General features: G+C 35.6%; 3 protein-coding genes, 5 long non-coding RNA genes and 1 pseudogene across 8 annotated transcripts; 7 read left to right on the top strand and 2 right to left on the bottom strand.

Moving 5' to 3' along the window:
- The first annotated feature begins 778 nt into the window (after positions 1-778).
- On the top strand, positions 779-1,814 carry LOC139100216 (uncharacterized). Its single transcript, XR_011545417.1, has 2 exons — positions 779-1,153; positions 1,211-1,814. It is a non-coding gene; the product is annotated as an uncharacterized lncRNA (long non-coding RNA).
- Positions 1,815-2,332: 518 nt separating this feature from the next.
- Positions 2,333-5,228, top strand: LOC139100132 (uncharacterized). The gene is made up of 4 exons (XR_011545406.1): positions 2,333-2,928; positions 3,096-4,282; positions 4,352-4,443; positions 4,694-5,228. It is a non-coding gene; the product is annotated as an uncharacterized lncRNA (long non-coding RNA).
- Positions 5,229-6,938: 1,710 nt separating this feature from the next.
- On the top strand, positions 6,939-8,494 carry LOC139100198 (uncharacterized). The gene is made up of 3 exons (XM_070652803.1): positions 6,939-7,222; positions 7,283-7,377; positions 7,440-8,494. Exons 1-3 carry the CDS (start codon positions 7,051-7,053, stop codon positions 7,770-7,772), a joined length of 600 nt encoding a protein of 199 aa, XP_070508904.1. The 5' UTR covers positions 6,939-7,050; the 3' UTR covers positions 7,773-8,494.
- An 87-nt stretch (positions 8,495-8,581) lies between these two features.
- On the top strand, positions 8,582-9,479 carry LOC139100214 (uncharacterized). Its single transcript, XR_011545416.1, has 3 exons — positions 8,582-8,725; positions 9,010-9,104; positions 9,159-9,479. It is a non-coding gene; the product is annotated as an uncharacterized lncRNA (long non-coding RNA).
- A 153-nt stretch (positions 9,480-9,632) lies between these two features.
- On the bottom strand, positions 9,633-11,486 carry LOC139100212 (gamma-glutamyl hydrolase-like). The gene is made up of 3 exons (XM_070652822.1): positions 10,947-11,486; positions 10,163-10,547; positions 9,633-10,101 (listed from the first exon to the last, which is right to left on the bottom strand). Exons 1-3 carry the CDS (start codon positions 11,183-11,185, stop codon positions 9,649-9,651), a joined length of 1,077 nt encoding a protein of 358 aa, XP_070508923.1. The 5' UTR covers positions 11,186-11,486; the 3' UTR covers positions 9,633-9,648.
- LOC139100213 (uncharacterized) lies at positions 11,467-13,130 on the top strand. The gene is made up of 4 exons (XR_011545415.1): positions 11,467-11,481; positions 11,546-12,054; positions 12,282-12,370; positions 12,547-13,130. It is a non-coding gene; the product is annotated as an uncharacterized lncRNA (long non-coding RNA).
- Positions 13,131-14,583: 1,453 nt separating this feature from the next.
- LOC139100327 (uncharacterized) lies at positions 14,584-15,318 on the top strand. The gene is made up of 3 exons (XR_011545435.1): positions 14,584-14,726; positions 14,789-14,868; positions 14,931-15,318. It is a non-coding gene; the product is annotated as an uncharacterized lncRNA (long non-coding RNA).
- A 518-nt stretch (positions 15,319-15,836) lies between these two features.
- On the bottom strand, positions 15,837-18,248 carry LOC139100106 (ras-related protein Rab-18-B-like). The gene is made up of 4 exons (XM_070652700.1): positions 18,052-18,248; positions 17,819-17,986; positions 16,711-16,758; positions 15,837-16,439 (listed from the first exon to the last, which is right to left on the bottom strand). Exons 1-4 carry the CDS (start codon positions 18,114-18,116, stop codon positions 16,088-16,090), a joined length of 633 nt encoding a protein of 210 aa, XP_070508801.1. The 5' UTR covers positions 18,117-18,248; the 3' UTR covers positions 15,837-16,087.
- An 840-nt stretch (positions 18,249-19,088) lies between these two features.
- Positions 19,089-19,879, top strand: LOC139100411 (hydroxysteroid dehydrogenase-like protein 2; annotated as a pseudogene).
- Positions 19,880-20,186: the final 307 nt, after the last annotated feature.

Raw genomic sequence — 20,186 nt, 5'->3', positions numbered from 1 at the left:
CTCAATCTATCTATCATTCTACTTACTCGATCTACATACATGGTCTACCTATCTGGTATACTTACCCGATATACCTACATATATCTCCTTACACAATATACCTATCCGGTATATCTACCCTTTATATATACCTACCCGACAAACCTACTTATATATCCTACCCAATATACCTACTCAATATACCAACCCTAGGTACTACCTACCTATCTACCCGATATACCTGATTGGTCTATCTACCGATTCTTCCATATCCAAACCTGGTATACTTATCCAAAATGAACAGAAATACAAAATTATAAGAAAACATTCAGTATTGGTGTCAATTTCTCATGTTTTTTGGGATAATATGACAGTGGCGTATTCAGGAAAGGTGATTTGGGGATCATCCATTTCCTGAATACCACCTTGCCTGTACCGTACTTTACTAAGATCGAAAAATACCTGTGGCATGAGGTGAGCAACCCTGTTACACCTGTAGTGTATTACTGTATCACCTGAAGGATATTCCTTTAGCATCTGAAGTGTATCCCTTCTATCACCTGAAGGGTATCCCCTGTAACACCTGTAGGGAAACCCTCTGAATGCTTATATCTTCCTTCTTTCCTTTCCTTTTGTTAATTACAATAACAAAAACCACTTCTATTTGTAAACAGAGTTTCTACGTACGAAAATCTACTTATGTGGATGACTGTATAGATGTCTTAGTAGCACATGGTTGGTACATGGTTTGCCAAATTTCACATTTTCTACGCATAATGTAGAATACTTCCTTGTTTACTATATTGCGTAGAGTCTGCAAAAAAAAATCACAATTTTTTCATTATTTTTTTAATGTTTTGTAATTATTTTGGACATTATTAAGCATCAGGTCATGTGATATTGTCGCATGCTAAAACTCAGGAACTTAATCAGCATTTACATTCAGGATACAACTTACTATACATCAGCCATACGGCACAACCTTATAAAATCTACATAAATTTACTTAAATCATCAATAAAAATGTCAAATAGAGACCAAAAGTACTGCGTAAGTACATCCGGCATGATCATCCTGATTGGTGTTGTGCTGTCAACATTTGGTATGCTTGCTACTTTCTGTGACTTTTACTTTCACATAGAAATGATAAAAAATAAAATAAGAATTCCACTAGGTGAGGAACAATTAAGCACAAAATGACACTTTTAAGTCCAATTTCCATTATTTTTAGTTCAGCAGTACTTCATCTATATAGCCATTGTCATGTACTTCCTATCAGCCATTTACAGCTGTTGTCTGCTGTGCATTGAAGGTCTTGTCGCATCCAAAGTCTTTAATTCTTACAACTTTTTTACAACTGCTTCTGTCATTTGTGCCTTTATTGATGGATGTTTAAAAATGTCATTTGATGTCGGAATGTCAGTGCTGTTTTTTGTCTATTTTGGACTTGGTGCCTTAAGTCTTGTTGTTACGTGGACAGCGGAACGTGAAATTAAGAGAGAAAAACAAACAATTTTGGAGCAATTTAATGCTGGACGTTCGCAGCAACAGGAAATGTTGAATAATTTGGAGCCAGATGAGATGCCGAAATTTTCGATGAATTTGGAAGCTGTTAAGGTTGAGGGTGGACGTTAAGGTTGAGTTGTGGGTGGTTTCTAGGATTAAGGTTGCATTTCTTTCAATTTTCGAATAAATTACATTAATTTGCTGTAGATTTTAAGTTGATTAGAGCTTTTGTATGAAAAAGTCAACTACATTCCATACAAAAATTAAGGTGACATCCAGCTCTGATCAACAGATAGACATATTCATAAATAGTGGCTTGAAAACATTAATTATCTTAATTTACTGGGACTTAACAAGGCTGAGGAAAGTTGATTATCAATCATTTTCCCAGGGTGCCATAAAGTGGTAGACGAGGGAAGGAGAGAGGTCACATGGGTTGACTAGGTCGAGCTGGTCAAGTCGAGCAAGGCGAGCTAGTCAAGTCAAATCGAGCTAATCGAATAAGTCAAACTGGTCTAGAAAGTCGAGCTGGTCAAGCAAGTCGAGTAGTCGAGCTGGTCGAGTAAGTCGAGCTGGTCGAGTAAGTCGAGCTGGTCGAGTAAGTCGAGCTGATCGAGTAAGTCGAGCAAGTCGAGCTGTTCTAGCAAGCCGAGCTGATCAAGTAAGTCGAGCTGGTTAAGTCGAGCAAGTCGAGCTTTTCGAGTAAGTCGAGTGGGTTGAGGGTTTTGAGTGGATTTAGCAAGGCGAAGAGGTATTAGGAGGTGTCAAAACGATCAAACTCTCAACTATGCCAAACCCAAAGTCATTGAACTGTTTCCCAAGTTACAAGTTGTTTACTACACAGTCACACCTCTTCATAGTGTGACTATAAAGTATTTTACTGTTGATTATTCTACTTTAAAATGTAGAAAACAACAATGAATTAGTTTTAACAATATTTTTGTGAATTATTTATAAATTTATCCAGTTTGTGTCTTATTTATTGCATTTAAATAAAAGATCTATAGAAGTTCATGGAATGTTAAGTGTCGGAGACTTTAATATTGTGTCAAATGGTCAATTTAGGCAGTTAAATTAGATTTATGTGATCCAGAATTGATAATGCTCGAATAAGAGCTCAAAAATCATCACAAAGTGTCTCAAAACTGCCTTTAATTCCTTAATTATCATCAAACTTCCAGAAAACCAGTCAAAATAATGGGAAATTACAAAGAATACTTGCCAGCAAATATTACAGATTTTTTTATGTGTCTTGGGACATTCATGTGCATATTTGGATTACTTGCATTTGTTTTTAATATTGCATCGTTCATCGTGCTGTATGTTGGAAGACCAAATGACCTCATCTCATTCATAATACTCCTGTATGAATTTACCGCATTTCCAATATACTGCATTATGATTGGATGCTATGGTAAATTGTGCTGTTTTAACTCTCTTAAGGTAAGAATCAAATTTGAAGTTCAAATCCAGAATTTGAAGTTGATTAGAATTTTGTAGTCAAGTCAACTTGACAAGCCAACTCAAGTCAACTTGACTTCAAGCTCTGGACATCAATGTGACCAATTCCTTCAAATTTTGACAATTTTCAACATTTCCTCTCATTACAGGACATTGAAAAGTTTTACAAATCATACAAAATATTTGCCATACTCAGCACAATCTGTGCCTTAATTGACGCAATTTTAAATTGGACGAAAGTCTTTGTTATCCCAGGATTATTCTTTATATTCATCATCCTTAACATCCTCTCACTGATTGTTGTTCTTATGTCAAAAGATGAAGTAATAAAACAGCGAGGATTTAATGAGGAACAGCTGAACAATGAGATGGGACAGACAATTGTCACCAGTGGACAGGAGAGTCATCCGAGATTTGATATGGCAATTCAAGTTGAAAGAGCTGAGTTTAGGGATGCGCCTGAGGAGATGCCAATGAAAAAGGGAAGTGGACTTTAATTTGTGAATGGATTTAAGGGTCAATTGCTGGATGTGTAATGCAAAAATGGGCAATTTTGACTCTTTTGCCATTCTTCGTACCAAAATCTGTTTAAAACTGGCTTAGATTGTTGAAATTGGCACACATTGCCATGCACGACATTTCTTACAACTTACGATTAGAATTCTACGTCTTTGTAAGCATGTTACACACATTTACTCTGTATTTTTACACGTTTTTTATTGTCTTGTTATCAATGTTTACGAAATAAATCATTTAATAACCGAAATTAAACTTTATATTCATAATTTAATTAAATTTAATTTAATTAACTTCGAAAAATATTCAAAATTGACCTTTGTGCTTAGTAAAGGAACTGCTTTGTGAGATATTCAATAAAAATCATCAATTAAGCTACAATTAAGTGAATTGAACTATTTTAAAGTATTTATTACTCATTGTTCAATGGTACGAAGGTGCGCCGATTACGTCAATAGCTGACTTTATCATTTGAAGACTCAACTGCCCCATTTCAAGTCATCCACTTCAGAAATAGACCAAATTTTGATAACAAATGAGTCATATCGGAACCTTCAACGTTTTTATCTCAAAAACTGAATAAATCTTCAAATCTGTGACTTAATCTTGCCTTTAGTGAAACTTAAGCAGCACAACTTACAATATTTCAAATCAACTTACATCCAAAATATGGGAAAATACGAGAAATTTTTTTGTATTGATGTATCCAACTGTGTTATCGTATTAGGAGTCACCATGGGCATATTCAGCATATCATTGTTCTTTGGTGATTTTGTGGCCTCACTCATAATGATGGTAAATGCAGACAAACTAGATCCATGTGAGTAGCTTTAAATTGAATGAAGTTACGATTATGTGCCATAGGAACGACCATTTTTAATGCTTACAGATTTCTTTGCATTTGAAATGGTTTCAATATTTACGTTCATATTAGCTGGAATCTTTCAGTCTGTCTTCTGTTGCAGACGTAATTATGACCAAGTAAGTTATGATTTTTGTCTATTTTCAAAGTAGTGAAACATAAGCAGGAGGGCGGTCAACTCAGATGACGATACTCAGGTTTGCTAAATTTATGTCACATTTAGGCACTGACACACGTTTCACCCGGATGAAAGATTGTATGGGGCTGATGAAAGTGTCAATGTCTTGTGTCACCTGCCACCATGAGTTGTCCGACCTTCCTGACCATGAATTTGACAATTTCCTTTATTTTCCTTTAATTTCCTTACAGAACATCAACAAATTCTTCAATGCCGTCATCATAGTTTCATTAATTGCTGCCACTTTTGCCCTTATCAATGGAATTTGGAAGCTACAATTTGATATGATCATCAACTCAGCCATCCTTTTTATCTACTTTGTTGTGACATGTATTGCTGTTGTGATTGCATACCTTGCAAAATGTGAACTATTTGAAAATAGATTAAATGATGTGCAGAATTTTAATAGCCGTCAAGGTCCGACAGTTGTGCCTAATGGATTTGAGGGGATTCCAAAATATCCGATGACACTCAGTGCTGAAAGGGTTTAGAGATGATGGGGGTCATTAAAGGTTCAATATTGTCAAATGACTGTTCACAAAATTGAACAATGAAGATATTGGAATCAGATTTACATCAACCTACCTCCTGCCCACCCTGAATTTAACGATTGGATGGCTCCTAATTATGTTGATGCTGTTATTGTATAAGCTTTATCTTCTACTATTTCGATAATTTTTATAATGAACTAGTATTATTGAACAAAGCCGGATAATCAATCCAAAATCAGACACAGGTGAGCGTGACTCTGGGATGGTGATGAATACAAATGAATCCGAATTTAGTATCAAATCAGAGTCACACTGACCTTACACTGGTTTTTTGCTGTATTAACCGACTTGTGATATTCCTGTATATATTTTTGTATTAAATAAAGTTCCTTAAATGACTATAAACTATTAAAACTTATAGATTTGTGTACTGATTTCAGTAAATTGTTAGTTTTTTTTTGAGAGATTCTTAGAGCAATTTTTGAATGAGAAGCACTTAAACTTGCATTTTGTCCGGATGACTAGGTAAGGAGTTACTTGCTTACTTACTTACTGCGATGACCTTACAGATCAAGTGTGATCCATGACCTCGCTCAGTTTGTGACTGAAACTGGCTCTATCTTGACAAAGGGTAAGAAGTGAGATCTCGCTAGCTAGACATCGTAGAGAGCTCTAGCTCTGTGTTCCGGTATCGAATGGTTCGGAAAATCAAAATGTGTATGTATGTGTGTATTCAGAGATAAGGCTTCAAGAGTCAATCACGGCATCAATGTGCTGAAGTCGCTCTATATGTGAAGATGATGAAATCATGATCTTATTGTAATGTATTATATTTACATGTTATAATGTCAATTTATGATCTCAGTTCCGATTCTCAAGTTAGTACTCAGGCAGAGTTACATATATTCAGTTTGACAATATTTTAAAAATATTAAGTTAAATTTTGTGAATTAAAAATGGGAAAATATGCTCGCAGTTTTTGCATGGGAGTTCCTGCAACTTTATTGTTTCTTGGAGTTTTTATGGCAATTTTGAGCTTTGCTGTTGCTGCATATGATTATTATGAAACATTTAGAATAAAAATAAACTCAAACTTTGATGACGATTGGGGTGAGAAACAAAGACTCTAAAACAGTGATGAGCAGCCTGTGTGCCGTATTCCGTTCGAAGCTTACCATCAACGTGTGCTACAGCACATAGTTTGCCCACCACTGCACCAAACTGAATATTTTATCAGAAATAATTTAATTCGTGCCTTTCAGCTCACTTTTGTTATTCATTTTTTGCATCTATTTGCTATATCTTGCTTGGAATATTTCATTGTGTATTTTGCTGTCGAAAATTTTACAATCGGGTAAGTTTCCTTTAGCACAATCGACCCAGGATGGCGTGGTTTTGGTCGAGCGTGGTTCATCAAGTCAAAGTCACATCCAACAATTAAATTATTAATAAAATTTTCATTTTAGGACATTGAAGGCTTTTTTAAATTATTAGTAGTATTAGGCGGAATTGCGACTGGATTTGCTATAATCGACATAATTTTCAAATTTTATGCAGGATCAATTATGGCAATCGTCCTTATAATTTACATTATTTTCATACTTTTATCAACATTCATCCTCATATTTGCAAGACACGAGTTGTTGCACGACCGACTAAATGAATTGGAGAAGTTCAACAGCGGAAATGGACCAAGTGAGCCACCAACTGGACTCGATGGTATTCCAAGGCAGGCAATGGTTGTTGTAGCTAATAAGATTGAAGTTTAGGATCATAATTTGATATTTGTACATTTTTATGACATTTTTGACCCATTTTGCCATGCACGGCATTTTCTACAATTCTACGTCTATGTGTGCTACGCATGTGTTCCTCATTTTCAATGTATTTGTGCCAATGTTTACAAAATAAAATCAAATTTTTTTACCAAAATTCAGCATTTTTTATAAAAATTTCAAATCAGTGACTTAACATTGCCTTAAGTGAACCTTCCATAGGATAATTTACAATATTTTAAGCCACAAGCAGCACAAAGTATCTCAAAACTACCTCAAAAAATGGGAAGATACGGAAAATACTTCTGCATGAGCGTTCCAAATCTTTTAATATGCATTGGAACTGGAATGGTGTTCCTCAATATTATTGCAATTGCTCTTGATGCTCTATTCATAAAGCTTAGGATGAATCGCATTCATAAAAGACCTGAAGATGAAGATGAATATGAAGCTGGTAAGATAATCAAGTTTATGTCCAGAATGACTATAAAATTTGTGTATTTTCTCTTTTTAGAGTTTCCAATTGAATTAATCTCGCTGTTCATGATGGTCATTTATCTTATGAACTTATTTTTCCAATGCTCACTGTGCTGCTCATGCTTCTATAAAGTAAGTGATTTAAAAAATTAAAAAATTCCAAAAAATAATTCAAAAATTTTGTCAACTTCCAGAAAACCAATAAATACTTCAGATGCTACCTCGGCTTTGTATGCATCATTACTGTCTGTTCCTTAGTCGATGGAATAATCAAGGTCCCATATTACATCTTATTATCGTTGTTTTACTTTGTATTTTTCATCATTAATGTATTGAGCATTGTTGCTGGAATCATGGCAAGGAATGAGTTGGTCCAAAAACAACAACGTGACTTGGATAGGTTTAATAAAGGACATGGAAATGTTGTAATCGATCAGGCTGATTTTCCGAAATATTCGCTTGCAATCAATGTTGAAAAAGTTGAGTCACAAAATGCGACTGAAATTGATCCTTTAAATCGAGTCTAGGATGCAGTTTTAGATGAACCTCAGAAATTATTGATAAATTACTCACTTAACCTTAAAGACACTTAGCGTAGACCCAAGACCGATGATCGATGACCGAAGACCGAAGACCGAAGACCGAAGACCGAAGACCGAAGACCGAAGACCGAAGACCGAAGACCGAAGACCGAAGACCGAAGACCGAAGACCGAAGACCGAAGACCGAAGACCGAAGACCGAAGACCGAAGACCGAAGACCGAAGACCGAAGACCGAAGACCGAAGACCGAAGACCGAAGACCGAAGACCGAAAAGACCGAAACACTAAGACCGAACACTGAACACCGAAGAGCGAAGACCGAAGACCGAAGACCGAAGACCGAAGACCGAAGACCGACTGAACCGAAGACACGAAGACCGACGACCGAAGACCGACTGACCCGAAGACCGAAGACCGAACCCACGACGTAACAGATCCAAGTACAAAACTCTTTTTAATACGCCATGTGCCTTCCGGATATTAATACTTAGATTACATTTGTATTGAGCTTTGTCACTTAACTAACAAATTAAAATGTTTGCATTTCTATACACTTATAAAGTCGTTTATAACCTTTATCGTCATTAGTACTAATATTTATTGCAATACCCCTCAGGTATCTCTTAGTTTGATTACTAATTAAGAGTGAATCAGTTCTATGTACTTTAACAGTTATAAGAAAATTTAATAAAATTTGAAAGCTTTAATTTTGAATTTTCAATTTTATTCGCACAATTTTGAGGAAATTTAGACAGACAGCTCTAAGTCAATCGTTGACAGCATTGAAATGAGAAAATACGAAAAGTATTTTTGCATGGGTGTGTCAGCCACACTGGTCTGTGTTGGAGTTCTTATGACCGTTATAAGCTTTTCAATGATTGCGACAAATTTAACGCTGACATTCCTGACTGTTATTGAATTTGAGGGTGAATTGGTGGGTAAGTAAGAGAAGAAATCAAGTAGTTGCTTGGGGTAGGAATTCAGAGGACTTTGAAGGAGGAGGGACAGGAGGGATGGGGCTTGTATGGACTCGATTTGGAGTGTTTTTTGATAATTTTGTCGAAAAATTCTCTCAAATTAATGAAATTTGCTCGGAAAAGGTGGGGATGGGGTTGTTGAAGATTGACCCTCCGGAAAGGGTGTGTCAACCGACATCCAACCAACCCTCCACCCCTCCCCACAGTATACGGCAATACAATGCTAATTAACAACCCTTTTTCAGTCTTAATGATCTTCTCATTTATCGCCGCTTTTACCTATCTTATATCAGGATTTTATCACTGCGCACTATACCTTGGTCAGAAGAACATCAAAACAGTAAGTAAGTCTGTCAAAATTATAATCAAAATCTAACCCTTCTAATTCCTTTAGGGTCTCTACAATAAATCATTTAAACAATATTTAGTACTTATGCCTGTTTCTGTTGTATTTGCAATAATTGATGCAATTGTGAAATATAAGTATCGAATTCTAGTGACTATTATACTTTGTGTCTACATACTTGGAACAGTCATCGCCTTCGTCATAGTTTTTATGGCTTATCATGAGCTAAAAACTGAGAGACTTAACGTTATGGTGAATTTTAACAACACACAAGTTTCGGAAGCTGTTGCGACTGGACAAATTGTGACTCCAAAGTATCCGGTGACTGTACATACTGAGAAATATTGAAGATGGGCAAAAGAGTGACGAAATTGTTTATATTGGTTGAAATAGTCAAGATTTAAGCAGTATTATTTAGAAATTGTAAAAATAAGCTTTAAAATTGTAGCGGAAATGTATCGAATAATAAAAATAAGCTTTTGTAGCTGAATGGCTGTTCAAAATCAACTTAATGAGCATCTCTTAACCAAATCCATCATCAATCCATCATCTTTATTACCAATAAAAAGCCTAAAACAATTGAAATTACAATCGAATTTCGACTTCCAGTTCCAGTTTCAAAGCTATAATCAACATCATCCTTAAACAGATAACATTGCTCATATGAAGATCCAACAAGTCCAGTAAATGTCAGTGGGAAGTTGTAGATGACATGCTGATCTTCAGTCTTTGAATCCTTGAATTTGTGGCTGCTTTTTCGAGCTTCATTGACGAAAAATTGAGCAAAATATTGAGATGCAAGGACTGCATTTTGGGTATGGGAGATGTTCTTGTTCCGGACCCATTCATAGAGGTTCTTTTCGGGATGGAACTGAACTCCATAAAATGGATATCTTTTGTGCTCAATTGATGAAATAAATTCGAAATTGTTCCAGTCTTTATTGGTGGAAATGACACGCCAGTCGGTGTCAATTTTGAAGGTTGTAAGGTTCTGGAATGGATAGATCTTATGTAAGTATGTCCAAAATTGATAAATCAGTTCCAAAACTCACCTTTTCAGTCACACAATACTCATGAAAATTCGATGTTACTTCCTCAGTCTTCAAAATATCCACAACTTCATCTCCAGCATCCTTAAACATCCTACTGGTCCTAAAATCATCCTTAAATTCCAAATTCAATGCCTGATTTGTAGATGAACAATCAGCTCGATGTTCAGATCGATTAGCTGACAAGTAAGTCAACAGCTCAAATCCTAAGCAAGTGCCCCAAAGTGGAAAGAAATCGCCATTTTCATTGAGTTGTTTAGCAATTTCATAAATTATCTTTCCAGTGTAAGCATAGGCACTGTCATAGAACCAAACTGCACCGCCAGTGAATAGGATTCCATTAAGTTTGGACATGATGTCTTCGTAGTACTTTCGGTCCTTTCCGATCCTGAATTGAAGATGAGAATTAGAATTTTTGTTGAGTTTATTTGGGTCTGTCTTGGGTCTGTCTGAGTTCTGTCTAGGTCTGCATGAGTCTATGTTGGTCTGTCTTGATTTGCCTTGGTCTGTCTAAGTCTGGCTGAGTCTGTTTGGGTCTGTTTGCTGTCTGATCTGGGTCTGTCTTGGTCTGTCTGGGTCTTTCTGGGTCTGTCTGGGTCTGTCTGGGTCTGTCTTGGGTCTGTCTGGGTCTGTCTGGGTCTATCTGGGTCTGTCTGGGTCTATCTGGGTCTATCTTGGGTCTGTTGGGTCTGTCTGGGTCTCTCTGGGTCTATCTGGGTCTGTCTAGGTCTGTCTTAGGTCTGTCTAGGTCTGTCTGGGTCTGTCTCCTAGTTTGAACACTTCTTACCATACAGGAACAACTCTAGCTCCACCTCCTTCAACGAATTTCACATAAGATGTTGCTATAAAGCTGTAATACTGCTCCGTATACTTTGATTGTATATAATAAGACATGTCAATTGCCATAATTCCAATAATTGGCTCATTATTGACTACTGGTGATGAAAAAATGTCAAAATTTTGCTGATCTGTGCTTATTCCGCTAACAATTAATGTTAGAATTGTGAAAATGTGAGCAAATTCCATGATTTTTTGCAGAACAGTAAACCTAACTACTTGAATTAATCTTACATACTGACAATATTGCTGTCTTTTTGAAGATAATAAGCACTTTATTGTCCTAATTATCTTTTTTAAGTTTCTCAGTAGAGATAAAGTGACAATGAACTTGATAATGAGGAGTTTTGTTGATAAAACTAGTCATTAGACACTTAGTGACATTTGATAGATATCAAGTCAATTCTTGTAACTCTACCTGCACTCAACAGGTTGATGATCAGTCACGAATACTGTCATAAATTTGATAAAAACAGCTGATTAAGGTAAATTGTTGAAAATTTCAAATTGAGAGAATTTTTTATGGTTTTTTACATTTTGTACATTAAGAGCTAAGAGAAATGGAAGTAAAGTTGTATTGGATATGATTCTCAGTTCCACATGTCGGTGTATTGAACAGTTGTTTACAAATTGTACGCATTTTTTTGCGACTTTTTATTTAAAAACATTAGTTAAAGTTGAAATTTGAGTTCAAAATTATTTGGAAGTTTATATGAAGTTAAGTCAACTTATCAGCACATGCAGCTAAGTCCACTGAATTTTAGAAATGCAGATTTGACAATATTATCAATTTTTATCATTCAAATTCAACTATGATCGATATCAAGGTCATTTAAGCCTACAAATCACAATACTCAACTAAACCACTCCCTAAGTCTAAGAATCTTCCGTCCAAAATACAACAATGGGTCGATTAAACTGCTGTTTTTGTGGGCTTGACTCATATGCATGTTTTTACATCATTGGAATTACAATGTCGATCTTTAGCCTGATTTTGGGCATTATTGATACAGTTTATTATGCTTATTTTTTGATGGGAGTTGTTAAAGGATCGCAAGGTGAGATTTTTGATCATTTTAGTGTATATCAAGCTTGATATTCGGTGAGCGAGAAGATCTGGGACTGGTTTCTTTGCCTATTGGGTATCCGAGGTCATATTCTACCTAGACTATCTTAGGGTACTCAATATTCCCTTTCTAATCAATCAATATGATCATAATGACCATTTCTAGAAAGATTATTGGTCATTGTATGCCTATTGACTAACCTAGATCATATCTTTCAGTTATCCCAATTTTTCTGTACTGCGCAGTAACCGTTTATGTTGGAATCTCAATAAAAAGCTGCTGTCTTTGCTGCACTGAATCTGCTGAAGTAAGAAATTTATCATTCAATCAAATCAGTGCTGGACAATCCTTGTGAACCTTAAGCTGGATACTGTTACGGTCCAGGTTTATTGCCAAGATCACCAAGGTCTGGTTGTCCATCACTGACTCAAATTCACTCTGAAAGAATTCATAAATTTACACAAAATTCTCTCCCAATTTCAGAATCCAGAAGAAGATCTGTTCACGTACATTTTACTAACATTTATAGGAGTTGCACTTGCCTTAATTGATGGAGTTTTAAAAATCACCATAAGTCTTCCTACATCAATGGTCTTCTTTGCTTATGCAGCAATTGGAATTTATGTTCTGATTATCACAGGTCTATCGAAAGACGAAGTGGCTGGACAAAGAACAAGAGCAATACATGCTGAAGATGGAACTATAACAAATATTCCATTAAATCGGAATGATGCTCGATTGTTTGAAGTGCCTTTTCAGGTTGAGAGGATAGAAATGCGAGCGTCTAAATGATGAAATGTTCTTCTGAATGCGCATGGTTGCGCATATATGCGCACTTGAATGTGCATATTTGTGCACATTAATATGATTTTTTTGTTATTTTGGGTGCGTACTATGAGCAAATACATGCGCATTGCTGCGCATATGGACGCGCATTCGAGAAAACTTAAACTAAATGAAACCTTTATGTACTCAATTTTTTATGAAAAAATTGTTAAAATATTAACAAAATTAAATTTTTTTAAATATCAAAAATTGCAATAAAAATATCAAAAATCACCAAAAAATGCGCCATTTGAACTAAATCACCACAAATATTTAACTTATTTTTATAGTTTTTCCATTGATAGTTTTGTTGGCAAATAGTTACGCATGTCTTTTGACGTATCTTATGCTTATAAATGGAACAATAGAAGATTTCATCATGGACAATAAACATCATCAAACAGAATCACAATTTTTATTCAAAATTTTAATATTTCCTTTAATAGTTTTAACAATAATCACAACTTTTATCTATCGAGAATCTGACGAGTTAGGTTTGGATTTACTTAAATTGTGTTTAATATCAAATTTTTGATGAGAATTTGTTTAATTTTAGGATTAATCACCACAGTTGGACAGATTATCAATTTTATAAGCTTGATTGTGTTTCCATTGACAATATTTCGGAACTATATTAACGTAAGATCATTGGAGTTGTTGTGGACCAACCCCTAGGTGCTGGGTCAACCCCATTTCGACTCCCCCTACCTTCCTTCGCTCTGTCATGGGTTTTTTGCTATGAAAATCTGTCAAAAACCTTACTAAATTGAAGAATGAAGTCGAAAGAGATTGCAGGGGGAGGGGTAGTTGACCCCTGATTCTCCTAACCCCTGATCTTGGTCCCTGCTCCTACCACTACCTCCTAATCATCTCTGCAACCTTATTAAATGACCTTATTAATTACAAATCCCTAATTTCAGGCCGAAAGATACCTCGGATCAGCCTTCATCCTTCTAACATTTTTATCGACAATAATTTCACTCATTGGATGTTGTGTGCTGCTCTATTATGCAGTTTTCAGCAGCATCGAGTCGATGTTGACAGCCAAATGCCTCACATTGTTTATTTACTCAATTTTGTGCCTAATATCAATGTGTTTAATGTTCAATATTGACGACTATGAAACAAAAGAAAGAGAATATGAAGGAAATCCAAAATTTTCAGTGGACATTGTAGTTAGGAATGAGTATATGGAGATACCTTAATGTACAAGCAATAAATATGTTTAGTTTATTAATAAAAAAATACATTTAAAAGCAATAAAATGTCAATTTTGTGGATTAATTCAGAGATGACTTTAGGGTTCTTTAGATGGATGCTTAGTCAGGTTGATGCACAGCCTAACAGGCAAAGGACATGCTTTTATGGTACCTAAAAGGGTATCTTGCCTGTTAGGGTCTGAAGCATCCGGCATGTTCAGTTAAGTCCTGCAAAAATGTTTAAAACTGCACAGTAACCTCAATTGACAGAACTCAGCAGTCAGGCACTACTGGACTCTAAATAGCCTCCAAAGTCAAACCCAAGTTCGTACCCTAAATTAGAGTCCTGCCAACTCATTACTGTCACATCGTTGTCCATCGTTAATTCCATTTTAGATGACTTCCTTACTTGAATTTTCTTATTTTCCTTTTCATGACTGTATGCGTGACTTCCATCTGTATTTGAACATTTACTGTCGGTATTGTCGGCATACGGAACAGTCAGAAAAGTCATTTGAACAATAACAATGGGAAATTCCTGCACAAATTCCGAAATATTATTCACAGTTGTGTCAATTCCATTTGTCATCTATACAGGAGCTTCATTTTTGATAAATGCAGCTACAGCTGATGAAAAAGGTATGTAAGGCTGAAAATATTGAGGAATTGGTGAAAAATTTGACAATAATTCTCAATTTTAGTTGTTATTGCTATTCCAGCAACATTGATAAGCTTAAGTAGCTTGGTGTTCTTTTTAATGGCAATGTGCAAATGCTCCAGGGTAAGTCAACTGTCAATTTCAATTTTTCAGCACTTACCCATGCCTTATCGATTATTTTACAGAGAGACAAGTACATGTTCAGGTCATATGTAGCACTAGCTGCCATATTAGCCATTCTATCAACAATTGTTGGAATCATTCAATATACAAAAATACACCAGGGTGAAAAATACCTCATTAGATGCATCGTACAGCTTACATACCCATTTATGTGCATTTTAAGTTCAATTCTGTACTTTTGTGTTGAACAGAAGGAGAAAAGGGAACGGATGTATTTTGGAACGCCGAAATTTGAGCTGGAGATTAACTTTCAGAGGGAATTTATTGAGCATTGAATTTGGATGATTTTATTTTATCATACAATGGACCCACCAATGGACTCTTCAATGGACCCACTAATGGACCGACTAATGGATTAACCAATGGACTCATTAATGGACCCACCAATGGACTCAGTTGACCGATGCACCACTAATGGACCAACCAAAGGACCCTCCAATGGACCTAAAAATGAACTCATTAATGGACCCACTAGTGGACTTAGGACTCACCAATAGACTGACCAATGGATCCACCCATGGACTCGCTAATGGACCCACCAATGAACCATTGAACCGACTAATGTACCCACTAATGGACTCACTAAAGGACCGACGAATGGACCCTTCAATGGACCTACCAATAGACCAACCAATGGACTCACCAATCGACCGATCAATGATCAATGGACCAACTATTGTATCCACCAATGGACCCACTAATGGACCGACCTTTTGGACTTACTAATGGACCATGGACTCACTAATGACCCATTAATGAACCTTTTGCCTTCATCATAGCCTTCTGCCAGCCAAGCCCCCCCCATTCGCTTTCCAAAATGAATAAAAATTCCAAAAAATATTCAATTAATTTACGCATTTTTTTATTTAAATTTGTTAAAATTTACATTTTACAAATTACAATATATATATTATCATTTTTTCGGCATTAATGTTCACAATATTTTCGATATTATTAGAAAAATAAATAATGCAAAAATTTTTAATATTCACGGAAATTATTTGTCAATTTTAAAAAATTGCTAAATTGAGGAAAATGTGCTGAATTTTTTTAATTTACAATAAAAAACAAGCTGGCTCAAAAAATTCCAGCCACAAAAAACGTTTTCTTAAAAAAATCCGCACCAAAAAAAAGTCCACAAATAGTCAGATCCATCAACTCATCTTCCACAATAGCCGCCCGTACACGATCCACCAGCTGGCTGTTGATTCTGTGCATCAGTCATACCAGTAAGCCTTATGTCACTTTTGGCCACACCATTTTGGTCATCAAATATGTTATCTTCCAATATTTTCTTTACCAGCTCTTCAAATGCCATTTGAACGTTGATATTGTTAGCTGCTGATGTCTCGACAAACAAGGCTCGTTGCTGTTTGGCAAACTTTTTGCCCATCTCACGGTCAACTTTACGCATATTTTGTAAATCAATTTTATTGCCGACAATCATTTTTGTGATGTTTCTGTTTGTGTTGATTTCGAGTTCTTCGAGCCATGTTTCGAGCTTTTGGAAACTGGAAATTTAAGGAGATGATTAGTTTTATGGTTTATTCAAGGGATGGACCAGGTGGGCACATTGTGGCAACCATTGTATACTATAGTGCCGCATGTGTACTGCATGTATCTAAGTGGTAAACGACCGAAACCATACACGCATACGGCTTATCATGGTATATCCAGTATTTTTAGGCGGCACACTAGATGCACACATAGGTTACCTACCAATGGAATCAATAATATGAGATAAATCTATAAAAATTCCAATTTTAGCTATCTTATGCTTACCTGTTCATTTTTGAGACATCATACACTAGAATGGCACCTGTAGCATCTCTAAAAAAATTGAAAAAAATAAAATTAAATATCAATATTGAGTATCAATGATGCCTAATAGCTAGAGCAGTGTTGGACAACCTTTGTTTATGCCACGGCACACCTTGGTGGTCGTTTCGACCGAAACCACACGTCTGAATAAGGTTTATGCCATTTCCAACTAATATAGCGGCACACTAGTGTAGCAGCAAAACTAGGGAGACACTCTAGTGTGCCGTGACACACAGGTTGCCCTCCATTGATTTAGAATTTAATTGTATCAGCGATATATTTCTTCATATTCAATTCGACTCAACAAACTTGACCTTTGATCATTTTGTGACGCAAAATGAGACAAGTTCTCAATGTATTTTTTTTTTTGCTTATTTTTGCGTCTTAAAATCACAACTTGAGATGATTTATAAGCAATTTTGAATGTTTTTGATCTGATTTTGTGTTCTAATTCCTAACAGGCCACCTTAAATATACTAGATGAACATGGTCGTGAGTGTTGCTTTAAGCTTACTCTGCTATTGAGACCATACTTAATTCCATAATGCTAGGGAATTCATCCCAAATTGACTTGTTCAGTCAAGTCGACTACAAAGTCTAGATTTTTACATAAAGCTCTAAATTCATTTAAATTGACTACAATTCATCAAGTGACATTATATGGTGTATTGTCCTGAATATCTGATTTATTTAGTCATACTGACAAACTCTATAATGATATAATATGAGTCTATATAATAGCTGCGATTACTTCTAGTCATGTTTCGAACAATTCCTCAAATAATCTATCATATCGTTCTTTAAACGTAGACAATGTGACCCTTGCGCCAATCAGCTGAACCTGGAGAAAGTAAATAATCTTATCATATTCCTTCACTACTCAACTACCAAGGTCTCACTCTATACCTATATATAGCTCAAATTCCCATATAAATCCACTTAACAATGACTGCATGACTCACTTAATTATTTACATTTCTGATGTAATTTTCCATCAATTTCAACACAAATTCATGAAATTCCTGAAGAATGCCCTTAAATGTCTACTAAATCACAGCGTTAATCTTACCTGTAGTAACTTGGTATCAATGTCCGGAACCGTTCCTGACCAGCAGTATCCCAAATCTGTAGATAAATTCTCTGTCCATCAATATCTAAATTTTTCACCTTAAAATCTACGCCAATTGTTGGCTGTTCATTTGGATCAAATTTGTCGTCCGTAAATCGCAGCATCAGACTGAAAATTTAAGGAAATTTTAAAGGAATTCTGAAAAAGTCACAAAGAATTTTAAATTTTTTTACCTCGATTTTCCGACTCCACTTTCGCCAATGACGAGAATTTTGAGTTTAATTGTGCTTGTAAGCATGTTTATTGAGCTATTAAATTAATTATTGGAATTATTTTAATGATTTTTTGGCTAAAAATTAAGGAAAATTTAAATTTAAAACTTTTTTTTGGTTGCTTTGTTTTGCTTTTAGTTTTCGTACTTTTATGACTTTATTCTACTTTTTTTTTGGCAGGGGTAAAATACTGTCTGTTTGGTGAGTGAGAAAACATTTGAATTTTAAAAAGCCGTTATGGGAATTTTTGAATTGGGTCAAATAATCTTACAAAAACAAACAATTTTCTCTCTTTTTCTCATATTCTCAACTTTCAGCTGATTGTATATCTCCTTACTATTGCTCAAATTCTCTCACAAGTTGGATTTTTGATAATATTTTGAAGTTTACGAGATCAACCTTTGAAACTGTTTAGTGACTTATTAGCAAAATTTGCAGATTTTAGACCGAAATTGTAGGAAATTTGTAGATTCTTAAAGTAGTTACAGTAGTTTATTGAAGCTAATGTTATAGCTGATAATATATGATCAAAAACATCACAAAAATGATCAAAAACAACAGAGTTCTAAACACAGGGTAAGATTAATCCCGAATAGCACAATATAGTCTCTAGAACATCGCTGTGTTGCCTGAAAAATGACACAAGACATGACAAGACATGACATTCCCCACATGCCCTAATTTTCAATTAATTTAACATTTTTCCTTCAATCTAGGAAGCTGAAAGGCAAGACACTATTCATAACCGGTGCATCACGTGGAATTGGAAAGGCCATTGCCCTCAAAGCAGCTGCAGATGGAGCCAACATTGTAATTGCTGCTAAGACAGCAGAACCTCATGTATGATTCATCCATACCTTAACAGGCGAAGATCATGCTTTCATGTTACTACGGTATCAAAAGCAATCTCACTTTGCCTGTTACGGTCAGTTCAGTCACTCAATAAAATAATTAAAACCTTTACAGCCAAAACTTCCAGGAACAATTTACACAGCAGCAAAGAAATTGAGGCAGCCGGCGGTAAAGCACTTCCATGCATTGTTGATGTTCGTGATGAGTTCAAGTCCGACAAGCTGTTCAAAAAGCTGTTGAAGTATTCGGTGGAATCGACATTGTCGTCAATAATGCATCAGCAATCAGCTTAACACCAACAGATAAGACTGAAATGAAGCGATTCGACCTTATGCATCAAATTAATGTCCGCGGAACATTTTTGGTGTCTAAGGAGTGCCTGCCGTACCTTAAAAAATCTGATAATGCTCACATCCTAAACTTATCACCTCCACTGTATTTGAAGCCACACTGGTTCTCAAAACACGTTGCCTACACGATATCTAAGTACGGAATGTCAATGTGTGTCCTTGGAATGGCTGAAGAATTCAAAAGCTTCAACATTGCTGTTAATGCATTGTGGCCAAGATATGCAGTTTCAACAGCTGCATCAGCAATGATTCGTGGAAAGGAAAGTTCAAATTTTACTAGAAGTACTGACATTATGGCTGATTCTGCTTATTGTAAGTAGTTTTCTGAAGAAGTTCTGTAAATTTTATGAGTTGTGCTTCTAACTAAGCCTTAGAAATACTAATAATAACTATCTTTACAGACATTCTGACAAGAGGACCAGAATGCACCGGCAACTTCTTCATCGATCAAAAACTGTTGAAACAAGCTGGTTTGACTGACTTTGTGCATTATGCCTGCAAACCTGAGAATGCTGATTCATTGTATCTGAGTTTATTTGAAGACGAAGAAGATGAGGTTCATGCAAAGCTTTAAGTATTTTGGATAAATTGAGAAATTTTTAATGTGATTTGTGGATAGGGAATCGTCCATTCAAGGAGATTCGGACCCTTCTGACTATGTCCATGAGACATGTACTTATGTATATATTTTGATACATTTTAGGAATAATAAACTTTTTTATGATTTTTCTTACTAAAATATTGTTGAACCAATCCAACCTTGCCTATCCATGTTGCAGCCAACAGTGTATATATCCTCTACCGTACTCTTCCAATAGAACTGAAACAAAACAAACAATTTGCTCTTTTCTCTCACTTTCTCAAATTCTCACCATTCAGCTGATTCTATATCTC

This window comes from Chironomus tepperi, unplaced genomic scaffold (assembly GCF_022539635.2).
Source record: "Chironomus tepperi strain 1889 unplaced genomic scaffold, CSIRO-AGI_Ctep_v1 contig_58, whole genome shotgun sequence".
NCBI classification, from domain to species: Eukaryota; Metazoa; Arthropoda; class Insecta; order Diptera; family Chironomidae; genus Chironomus; species Chironomus tepperi.
The sequence above is the reverse complement of the archived record's forward strand: the minus strand, read 5'-3'. Positions and strand labels throughout refer to the sequence as shown.

What these genes read in the sequence shown, in the direction of transcription:
- LOC139100198 (XM_070652803.1), top strand. Translation starts at nt 7,051, where the DNA reads ATGGGAAGATACGGAAAATACTTCTGCATGAGCGTTCCAAATCTTTTA. An exon ending in TGAAGATGAATATGAAGCTG is followed by an intron (nt 7,223 to 7,282) that starts GTAAGATAATCA and finishes TTCTCTTTTTAG; the next exon opens with AGTTTCCAATTGAATTAATC. An exon ending in GCTGCTCATGCTTCTATAAA is followed by an intron (nt 7,378 to 7,439) that starts GTAAGTGATTTA and finishes GTCAACTTCCAG; the next exon opens with AAAACCAATAAATACTTCAG.
- LOC139100212 (XM_070652822.1), bottom strand. Translation starts at nt 11,185, where the DNA reads ATGGAATTTGCTCACATTTTCACAATTCTAACATTAATTGTTAGCGGA. An exon ending in GCTAGAGTTGTTCCTGTATG is followed by an intron (nt 10,548 to 10,946) that starts GTAAGAAGTGTT and finishes TCTTCAATTCAG; the next exon opens with GATCGGAAAGGACCGAAAGT. An exon ending in AGTATTGTGTGACTGAAAAG is followed by an intron (nt 10,102 to 10,162) that starts GTGAGTTTTGGA and finishes TATCCATTCCAG; the next exon opens with AACCTTACAACCTTCAAAAT.
- LOC139100106 (XM_070652700.1), bottom strand. Translation starts at nt 18,116, where the DNA reads ATGCTTACAAGCACAATTAAACTCAAAATTCTCGTCATTGGCGAAAGT. An exon ending in AGTGGAGTCGGAAAATCGAG is followed by an intron (nt 17,987 to 18,051) that starts GTAAAAAAATTT and finishes TTAAATTTTCAG; the next exon opens with TCTGATGCTGCGATTTACGG. An exon ending in GATGTCTCAAAAATGAACAG is followed by an intron (nt 16,440 to 16,710) that starts GTAAGCATAAGA and finishes TTAAATTTCCAG; the next exon opens with TTTCCAAAAGCTCGAAACAT.